An 11,086-nucleotide genomic window follows, 5' to 3' on the forward strand; every position below is an offset into this window, starting at 1 on the left:
GTCCAAAATGAAAGAAGTCAAACTTTTTAAGTTGCACCTGTTCATAGCGTAAATACAATACAGTCCCTAAAACTGCTATGCCTGTGTTTTCTACTTACTACTTGTTATACTTAACTGTTATGTTATTGTTTGCTGCTGATTGCTCTTGTGATATCGTTTAACCTATTTGGTGGTAGTGTGCCTTTGTTAATCTTTCAGATTTTCATATGAATTGCTTATAAAGTTAGTGAAGTTGACATTTAACCAGTCTGTCTTGTTGGTCCCCCATTCAGGTTCATATGTATGACCATGGACCACATCATCTGGTGTCTGCTGGTCCTGGGAACCACAGTGATGATCTGCAGTGCATGCCCCAAGTGCTGTGTATGCCAGAATCTCTCGGAGTCCCTGGGGACTTTATGTGCCTCCAAAGGCCTTCTTTTTGTGCCTCCAGACATTGACCGCAACACAGTGGAGCTCCGGCTGGGAGGAAACTATATTCTTCGCATCACACAGCAGGACTTTGCCAACATGACTGACCTAGTGGACCTGACCCTCTCCAGGAACACTATTAGCTACATTCAGCCTTTCTCCTTTGGTGATCTGGAAACCCTGTGCTCACTTCATCTGGACAATAATCGCTTAATGGAGCTAGGTCCTGATGATTTGCGAGGCTTGGTAAACTTGCAACACTTAATTGTTAACAATAACCAACTTGGACGTATCCACGACAAGGCCTTTGAAGACCTGGCACCTGCCTTAGAGGATCTGGATCTCTCCTACAATAATCTTATGTCACTTCCCTGGCATTCAGTCCGACAAATGCTTAACCTGCATCAACTTAGTTTGGACCACAATCTGTTAGACTTTATTCCGGAGGGCACCTTTACAGAACTGGAAAAGCTAGCAAGACTGGACTTGACATCAAACCGCTTGCAGAAACTACCCCCAGATGCAGTCTTTGCCCGAGCCCAGGACTCAGTGATTCTGACCACACCATATGGTCCTCAGCTGTCCCTAAGCCTGGGTGGAAACCCATTACACTGTAACTGTGAGATGCTGTGGTTACGCAGGCTTGATAGAGATGATGACCTGGAGACTTGTGTTTCCCCACCTTCTCTGAAGGGTCGTTACTTTTGGAATGTAAAAGAGGAGGAATTTTTATGTCAGCCACCCCTTATTACCCAGCACACCCATAAGATGCTGATTTTAGAGGGCCAAGCGGCCATCTTACGTTGTGAAGCAACTGGGGACCCTTCTCCCTCTATTCACTGGATTTCACCTGATGATCGGCTGCTCAGAAACTCCTCCCGAACTACAGTTTATGGCAATGGAACCTTGAGCATCACTATCACTACCTCCAAGGACTATGGTACCTTTACTTGCATTGCTGCAAATGTAGCTGGGGAGTCCACAGCTTCTGTAGAGATGTCCATCATTCAACTCCCACACCTCAGCAACGGCACTGGCCAGCCAGTGCAGCCAAAGTCACGGCTCTCTGACATTACTGGTACTACCAGGATCAGCAGTGGGACTACCAAGAGCCAGTCTGAGAGAGTAGTGTCAGTCTCTGAGGTGACAGCTGTTTCAGCACTGGTCAAGTGGACAATGAGCAAGTCGGCACCAATGGTGAAGATGTACCAACTCCAATACAACTGCTCTGATGATGAAGTTTTGATCTACAGGTAAGTTGTTCGGGCCCTAATTAATAGGATTTCAATCAATCTCATTGATTTCAATTGATTGTATTTGGAAAGCCAAAAGTTATTTGGGGTGGTAAAATGTGAAAGAAAGAACAGAATAGAGTCTTGGCAGCCATCTTTTTAAGAGACTGCCCAAACTACTGCAGAGAAAAATCCTTCTCATGTCAGTGCTGTAATTAACTGCTCTCTGTCTGTTAAGGATGATTCCAGCCTCCAACAAAGCTTTCTTGGTGACTAGCCTGGTGTCTGGAACTCGCTACGACGTGTGCGTGCTAGCTGCCTGGGATGACATTGCCACCACACTCACAGCCACCAATGTTGTGGGCTGCACACATTTCTTTACCCAGGATGACTACCCTCAGTGCCATTCTCTGCTTAGTCAGCTGCTGGGAGGCACCATGATCCTGGTGGTAGGGGGCATTATCGTGGCTACCTTGCTTGTCTTCATTGTCATCCTCATGGTACGATACAAAGCTGCAGATACTGAACCTCCAGCGGAGAAATTGACCAGCCTTAGTGACACACACTCTCAGACCAATGGGGGCCGAGTCGGTCAAAATGGAATTCTTATGCCCCTGTCTCAGCAGCACTGTCAAACTGAGCCCAAGGGCAAGGCCAAAGTTAGTCTTCACGATGAGGTAGTAGAATTCAAGTGTGGCTCCCTTCAAAGCAGCCTGACAACCTCCTCTTCCTCAAGCTCCATTGCTGGGGACTTGTACAGCCCCACGAGGACTCTTGCCAACATTTGGAGGTCAGCCCCCTGCAAGCCCCGGTCAAACCTCGATCACCTCCTCGGGGCATTCACCTCACTAGAGCTTCGGGGAATACAGAGTCGAGATCCTGCAGCCCACAGCAGCAATACCACGGTGAAAGCAAAGCCCCATACAGACAGAGAACCACTGCTCGGCCAGACACTGGACTCCAGCCTTAGCCGGCTCCTCATGCTGCCTTTGGACTCCAAACCAAAACGGAGCCAGTCCTTTGATATGGGAGATGTAACAGGAACCTCCCAGCAAACCCTTTGCAGCAAACCCTGCAGAATCAGCAGTATCTGGACCAAGAGGAGCATGTCTGTGAATGGCATGCTGCTGCAGTGTGAGGAGGAGGGAGACACATGTGGCAGTAAAGGTACAAGAGACAGTGGCGACTGGGTGATAGAGAGTACTGTTTAGCCATAACACTCAGACAGTCAGAAACTGTCCAAACTGATGGCAGTTTCAGCATTACCATGACAGACCTACTGGTCTGAGAGCCTTTGTCCTGCATGAATCACACATATATACACTTTGTTTCAGTGAGATGTGATGAGGGGTCTTCAAAGTCATAACCAATTGCATAGATTTTCTTTGGATTGTTTTGCCACAGTGCAATGGTTGATCAGCGTATAGGGGCTAAAGGGAAAGGAGTTTGAAACAACAAAATTGTATGTGAAAGAAATATAATGGATCACTGCTATCATACATCAAAGTACAGTATACAAGGAATTCAGATTTTTATATTTTTTTACTGATACTGATACTACATTACTGATGTTAATGATATATCACTGGTCTCTATCACACTGCAGCAGTTTTATACTATAAAATCCTCTCCTGTAAACTTTTACCTACAAACCCTACTGATGCATTTCATTCTTTTATACCTGAATTGCTGCATAAATGCTATACTGTACATATACACAGTCACTGTTATAAATCCATCATCTCCTGGCTTTATCAATGCTGTTGATATGTTCAAGAAATAAGACTTGGGATGTACAGTTATTATTATTTAATAAAAGCTTCTTGTTAAGATTACAGCACCCAGTAATGCCCTCAAGTAATCCACATTCTCTTTGATTACTGATCAGAATAATAGAGACAATACAGCCTTTCTAGCAAAATTATGCTGTTAAGGTTGTTCATTTATTTTTATCCTGCCGAAGAAGTGTGATTTGTTTCCTGCCTACACAACTAATACTGAGAAACCATATAAAACTATCAGTTTGTGACAGACCCACTACCCCTTTCACTATTAAAGAAGATTTAGAGAAATCTATCATACATATGTCCAAATTTAGAGTATAAACATACAATAATAAAGAATGTTTAATAGAACATTGTTTATTTAAGGCTTATTAGAAGGAGGTCAGAAAGCTGATTTTATTACATTTCTCCACCAAACTGACTGATATTCTTATTTCCCATGTGTTGTTTTTTGTTGTATTTCTTATCTGACTGTGTGAGTCCAGTGTCTGTGTATATTGGATTTTTTTTTTGTACCATTCTCCTGTTGAAAGGAGAGGAAGTTTAACCAAGCATCAGTGCTCTGAAGTGAAGAGCATCAGCCTCAGTGTGTTGTTACAGTGCTTTTAGGAACATTTTTTACCTGGAGCTGTAAAAATGATTGTGTGGTCAAATTTGCTGTTTTTGCTACTACGATAACAAAAAGTTCCAGAGACAGCCCTGAGATGTTTTGCTTGTATGATTCCAGCAGCTTTGTACATTTGATACTATATTATACATATGAATAAATCAAATCAAGGTGAGAACTAGCAATATGGGATTACTGTTGCCATAATTCAAAACGTTGATGAAGCTTCTCAGTCATCCAGGTCATTTTCATTTAGAAGGTTTAAGGTTTTATTAAAGATGTTTTGCTGCGCTTTGAAGCAGCTTCATAAGTTTTAACTGTTTGATGGGGAAACAGGTTTATATACTATAAAAGTTGTCTCACTTCAACCATATTAATATAATTCAAAACTGAAATAAAGGTTTGAAACATTAAAATTTGGTGTTTAAATTGTTTAAAAATAAGTTTTGAATATTTTAAAAGGCTAAAAAAGGGTTGTGAGCCTTTGGAAATTTTGTAGTTTTCCTTAAGTTTCAAGTCAATGTTTCTCTTTGTTTTTCAACGACACTGATTTTTAAATATGTTGGTGTTATTCCCACTCTGTTACATTAAAATCTTGTTACCTAACCCTAACCCTAAACCTGCAAGAATGTCTGCAAATAGGTTTTAAAACCTTAACAATTTTAAAACTTTGGCAGATGCATTTTTGCACTTGTATTTCAGTGTTGTTTGTCCACTCTGTTCAAAGGTTGTGAGTCATTGTTTGCAGCATTTTTCATGCAGGTTTGGTTTAAAGTGCTGCCAGGACAAATGACTACCACTTTACCGCTTTTGTGTTTCTGGTTGTTAGGGTTAGTGACGTGCAGGTAACAAAAACTGATGAGCTACCAATTAGTTTGGCAGTTTCGCTTTAAAACGAAGAATATTAATCATCTGCATGATGGCCGAAGTCACAGACTGGTTGGGAGGCGTGGCTTCGGGGTGAGCTCCGAGAGAAAGGGGCGTGTGTTTACTTTCAAAATCTGGCTGACTCTGACTGAGTTTTCAAAAACTCCTATCCTACCTTTAAGAGAGAAAAACTGTTGTTAGAAATGTTTTGTGCAGAACATTAACGGCTCTTGCACATACACTCCTTATCAAAATCTTAGGACCAAGAAAACATTACAAGTGTTTGAATTGTGCAAATTTTGAATGGAAACCAGGTTGTAAGTAGAGCTTCAAAATGCAAAAAGAAGAAACAGGAAGAAGAGATAAACTGTTTAGCTGTTCAGCAGCTGATCCAAATGGTAGAAGCATAGCTTCTAAAAGTCAGAATTTTCTGTCAGGCTTTCATGCTGTCAAGACATCCTGATGGCAAAGGCAAAAAGGCTTCTTTGTACTAAACATGGCAGGATTGTTGATCTGCACAACAATCCATCCACCTGAGCAAAATTTGAATACTTGTAATATATTATGATAAGATTTTTATCAGGAGTGTATGTCTATGTCCTGTGCCCTCAATGCCTGGGAAGGAGGGAAGAAATCTATTGTGCATGTGGCCTCTTCCTACTTTGACGATAAGAAGCCGTCAGAAAGCCACCCAATCCAGAGCAGTACCTTGGTTTTCACCAGGTTCCATAGAAGATGAGCCAAAAACTGGTGACCATGCAGCAGCAACACTTAGGTTGATGAAGACACAGAGAATCCACACCACAAGTCAGATTTTACTACCCTCGTTTGCCTTGTTTGCAAAAGTTGATTATTAAAAAGAGCTTTACTTGTTTGAAATAGTGTTTTCTCCATTTCTCTGAAATACATCACTAACATAATGGTGTATGTTGTCTAAATTCAATGAAATAAGAAGAATGAACTTCAGTATGTATTAAGAGTTAGAAATACAAATCAGTTCATGTTGGCACTGTATTTGTCCACCTCAGTGTAGGTTAAAACGTAATAATACTATTTTGTGTTGTTTCTATTTTTTCTAGATGAGATATAGCCAATGGAGTTGTTACCATAAAATATTGTGTTCTTTAATGAGGTTATGTTGGTGATTCCCTCATTCACAAGAGAGCACAGACAGCTGAACAATCAATTGCACATTAATGGATTTATGTTGAAATAGGTAAGGTCATTAAAAAAAAACATTGATTACCTTGGCTCCCAGAATGTGATCCTTAGATCCTTAGAATATGTGCTGCACTTGTCATTGGTGATTGCTTTGATGTATTGTCAGCATGACCAAATTTTATCATAGCATTACACAATATATCACAGTGCCATGACAAGATCTCATGCAGTAATGGCAAATGCCCATAGTGGTTATAAACAGTTGATGACCTATTGTTGAATATTCTTTGCATGCTTTGTGTGACAAAATATGAACACATAAATATAATAATATTAAACTTTATACATTTGGTGCCATGACATTACTAAGCATCTTTTTCTTTCTTTTTCTTTTTAAATTTCATTAAACTCTAGCAACTGGTTTTTCTTTGGAGCATTTGTGAGACATAAATATTTGAACTGACACTATCACAGGCTTTGTAAAACTTGAAATACTGGAATGTGAATGTGTCATCATTTTGTACCATTGTTTTACAATAAAACTGTAGCAAACATGTTTCATATAATCATGACCACTTGTTTCAAGTCCATTTTTATTTATATAGCACTTTTTACAAACAGAATGATCTCAAGGCGCTGTACGGAAACCCAGGGCCTGAACCCCAGTGGCAAGGAGGAACTGCCTTTTAACAGGAAGAAACCTTGAGCAGGACCCCACTCATAAGGAGAACCTTCCTGCTGACAGTCGGCCGGGTAGAGGAGGAGAAGAAGAGGTAGACAGGACAGAGGATGGAGAGAAACATGCACAAACATCATAAATTCTTAAATTAAAATGTAAATTATGACAGGGACGTAGTGAATGTGACCACTGGCCACTACAACCCTTACAGGTCATGTTGTAGGGTTTTTTCATGTTGAGCAGAATACTTGCTGTGGGAATGTAAAAGGGCCATAAAGAAACTTGCTGACTAAAGAAACCAACAACCTTACCCACAGGGGTCCTCAGCACAAAAGACGGTAATACTTTCTTTTACGGTTTCACTATTACACTGTACCTACCTAACTAGATACAGTGTAACAACCTGTGTAACAATGTGTACTAGTGTTGTAGATACATAATGTATGTTTTTGTGTAACTACATACAGTTGTTACAGTGTAATATGAAGTGCTTTTTATAATACCTTGCCAAAGTGCTAGATTCTTGGGGAGGCAATGGGCTGAACTGAGACCCAAGGCAACCTCATGTTGGAGCGGGTAGGACACTGTACCTACATACATAAGGCATGTATGTCTCATTGTCAGTGTCTTGGAACTTACAACAGAATTAATACTAAACCACATATTTGTGAAGAGATTGACTAAAGGTTATTGTAACATTACAATAAAAATATTAAGCAGATATTACCATTTCTGTTATAAAGGAAATAAGCAGATTGTATTACTTTTTTCTGACATTCAATGACTACAAAGTTATTTTACTCAATATAATTGATAACTGTTACCACAAATGACACAACAAAAAAATCAATAAATTACTTGTTTTATTAACTTGTACAGTTATACAAGGGTACCTTCAATAAAACCTTACCATTTTTAGGAGACTACAAAGATAGGGGTATGTAAGGTTAGACGCATGTGCAGCATGCAAACTTCAGCAGCACAACAAGTGGATCCTCTACTTCTGCACCACAGGGGAGAACTTAAGGATGTGTTCTGTGCAGCTGTCCATCTGCAAATATGCAAGATAAATAAAAATACATACAGTAAAAAGGAAAACTAGAGCTGCTTTGTTTTTAAGTGAATTCTTTATAGAGTTTAGGAGTCAGAACAGGAACACATATGTGCATTGTTAAACAAAAGTCTCAAATACAGACAAGACAGCCTGCCAAACAAGGGAAAGATTAGACTATTCTTATATATTGCTCAGCTACACAACACACTTAACAGCAATAGGATGACTACCTGGAATTAAGGTACTACTTCAAAAGAAAGACAGATTAACCAAATGAAACTCTAAATAACATCAGAAATTCTGTGTAGGTATTCAAGTTTGTAAAATGATTGTATTAGATTATACATGTTCCACCTTTTTTTTCCAAATATTTTAATTGGATTTTTTTTTTTTAATTTGCAATACACATGAACATTTAGACCCATAACATGTGTTAGCAACTCCATTCACTCACACACACACCATAAACTTGTACAAAAAGAAAACCACATGAATAAACAAAGCAAATATGGGCATTTCTATTTTCCAGATGCCAGTATGTTCATATACGGTTCCCAGAGGTGAACAAATTCCTTTCTTTTGCCTTTAGCAAAATAGGTTAATCTCTCTAGGCCAAGGCATTCTGAGAGTTCTTATCTTATCAAAGGGGCACTCCTGAAGACCTTTTATGACTCACTGAGAGGGAGAGGAAGAAGCTGGAGTGATCAGGAAGTCCAGCTCTGTCCTGGGCTGCTCTCTGGACTCAGTGCAGGAGGTGGGTAACAGGAGGGTCCTGACAAAACTGACATCCATGCTGGACAATGAGTCCCACCCCCTGCAAGACACCCTGTCAGCACTGCAGACCAGCTTCAGTGGGAGACTGCTCCACCCTCAGTGTGTGAAGGAGAGATACAGAAGGTCTTTCCTTCCTGCTGCTGAGACTGTATAAATAAATAAACACTTCTGTTAGGTCCAATATTCATACACCACAGTGTACAATAAATTATTTATTTAGTTTTTGATGCACTATGTATAGTTTTCTTACAGACCACTTCTACCTTCACTCACCTGTGCAATAACTGTTAATATGTATACTGTATTTTTTATTCTATTCTATATTTTATTGGCAGTTTATTTTATCATTTTTTCCTAACTTATCCTTTGCTGTCTGTATCTGCTTTTGCAAAAATGCAATTTCCCCATTGTGGGACTAATAAAGGTATTCTTAAGTTCTTAAGATCTTAACAGTCCAAAGTCCAACATCCTGGTCTGCTTTCGAGTTTGTGCGAAGTCCTCTGGAAAGTTTGGCACAAAGGGGAATCTTATGTTATTTCTTCCTGTATATCACTCCTCCATTCCCTTAATTTATCTACTGCGGAGTCTTCAGAGTTAGACATTAACATATAATATTTAGACAGCAGACCTTTTCCTGCTTGCTGTTTGAGTGAAATTTCTTCTATTGTTGTTAACAATGGAATATGCGTAGCCTGTCTGGAGGTGGATGTTATATAACTCTGGAGCTGTAAATATTTAAAGAAATGTTTTATGTGGAAGTTTATGTTTGTCCCACAGCTCATTAAAGGTTAGCAATTCTCCCTCTACATATAGATCTTTAACTGGATGCCTTTGTTCTTCCATAATTTAAACCTTCCATCTTTTGTGCCTGAAATAAACTGCTTTTCTGTTATTCCAAATGAATTGGCTTAACAATTTATTTAAGTTCTCAAAGAACGAGGGTGGCAGTGGCAGAGTTTGAAAAAAGTACAAAACTTCTGGTAAAATTTTTATAATGATTATTCATCCAATCATGGAAATGGGTAAGTCTGACCATCTATCCAATGCTTCCGTAACCTCATCTACCAAAGGGTCATAATTTGCTTGGATTATTTTCTTCGAGTCAGGAGTGATTTTAATACCTAAATATTTAAATTCTTCTGTAGCAATTGTAAATTGAGTGTTAATAGTGGGATTGTTCCTCTCTTCTTTGTTAAGAAACAAGTACTGTCAGGATCAGTGTGGGAGGCGTACACAAGTGCGAGACACGGTGGTTACTAATCAAAATAGAGTCTTTTATTGAAGGAAAACTCAGCTGATGTAACAGAAAAACAGAACTAACAGTCACTGATAAAATCCTCAGGTGAAAACTCACTAAGGAAACTGTATAAATGCAGTAACTAACTCAGGGAAACAAATCATAGAAACTAAAGATCACTGGGCAAATGGACCTTAGGTAAAAAACTAGACACAGGAATGCCCAGGTAAGCTACAACTACAATAAAGAACTCAGGAATACTGTGGAAGGTTACAGGAAAGAAACTATGGCAAAACACAGGTTAACAATTACAAAAACAAAACTCAGGACTACAAGGCAAGGACAAGGCAAACCCACAGATGGATCCATACTCCGCGAGACAAAGACATTTTCCCCCCCTGCAGACGTTACGCCCACAAAATGACATCATTTTTTGTCTCTGACCGCCCGCTGATCCGCACTTTTGTGCACAGGGTCCGGGCCGAACTTTGTCTTTCAAGGCTGTGCGGCAACCATGCTGTGATTGGTCGGAATTTTATTGTGGGCGTGATGAAAGTGGAGAAGCGCAAGAGCCTCTCCAGGTATATAGGTGTATAAACAGCGCTGATTCAACAGATTTAGATAAGACCATACTGGTTTTGCATGATGAGCAATAAAAGAAAGAAAGAAAGGCAAGTCAGGGTGATTTGTCACCAATAACTCCAGACAGCCATTCACACATACCAGATGGTGACTGTTATTACCATTCTATATACTCCTACATACCCGGGCATAATAGGCTCGTTAACAATGTCTGTATATCTTTGCTATTGTTACTTTTAATGTCGCATCTTCACAGCTCATCACCGGACAGTTTGAAGTATCGCAGGCACATTGGAACACAGTAGATGTGCAAATGTGGTCATAAAGGCACAAACACTGAATCTTTGCTATTGTTACTTTTAATGTCGCATTTTCACAACTCATCGCCGGACATCTCACGCTGTTGCAGGCACCCTCTCTGTATGTATGTATGTATGTATCCCTCTTGCCATGGCACAAGTCCTTGTGGTGTGTTAAAAAACTCAGTACAGTCTTTCCTTATAGTTTAGTGGGCGGGCCGCATGAGGCGTCTCGCGGAGTATGGTACCTCAGTGCGGAAAAGACCTTTTTTTTGTATCTCTTACCACCCGTGGAGTGCGTTCTCCGCTCTTTGTCTCGCGGAGTATGGAACAGCAAGGAGCAGGGGAGACAAAGGTGGCACACATTAAGGCAGGGCAGGTAATCACACAAGGAGGGAA

General features: G+C 40.0%; 1 protein-coding gene across 1 annotated transcript; it reads left to right on the forward strand.

Annotated features, from left to right (window-relative positions):
* The first annotated feature begins 288 nt into the window (after window positions 1–288).
* Window positions 289–2,854, forward strand: lrfn2b (leucine rich repeat and fibronectin type III domain containing 2b). Its single transcript, XM_028398047.1, has 2 exons — window positions 289–1,664; window positions 1,882–2,854. Exons 1-2 carry the CDS (start codon window positions 289–291, stop codon window positions 2,852–2,854), a joined length of 2,349 nt encoding a protein of 782 aa, XP_028253848.1.
* Window positions 2,855–11,086: the final 8,232 nt, after the last annotated feature.

The sequence above is a fragment of the Parambassis ranga genome, chromosome 24 (genome assembly GCF_900634625.1).
Source record: "Parambassis ranga chromosome 24, fParRan2.1, whole genome shotgun sequence".
Classification (NCBI taxonomy): Eukaryota; Metazoa; Chordata; class Actinopteri; family Ambassidae; genus Parambassis; species Parambassis ranga.

Coding starts and splice junctions, on each gene's coding strand:
- lrfn2b (XM_028398047.1), top strand. CDS start 289: ATGGACCACATCATCTGGTGTCTGCTGGTCCTGGGAACCACAGTGATG. Junction 1,665..1,881: donor GATGAAGTTTTGATCTACAG/GTAAGTTGTTCG, acceptor CTGTCTGTTAAG/GATGATTCCAGCCTCCAACA.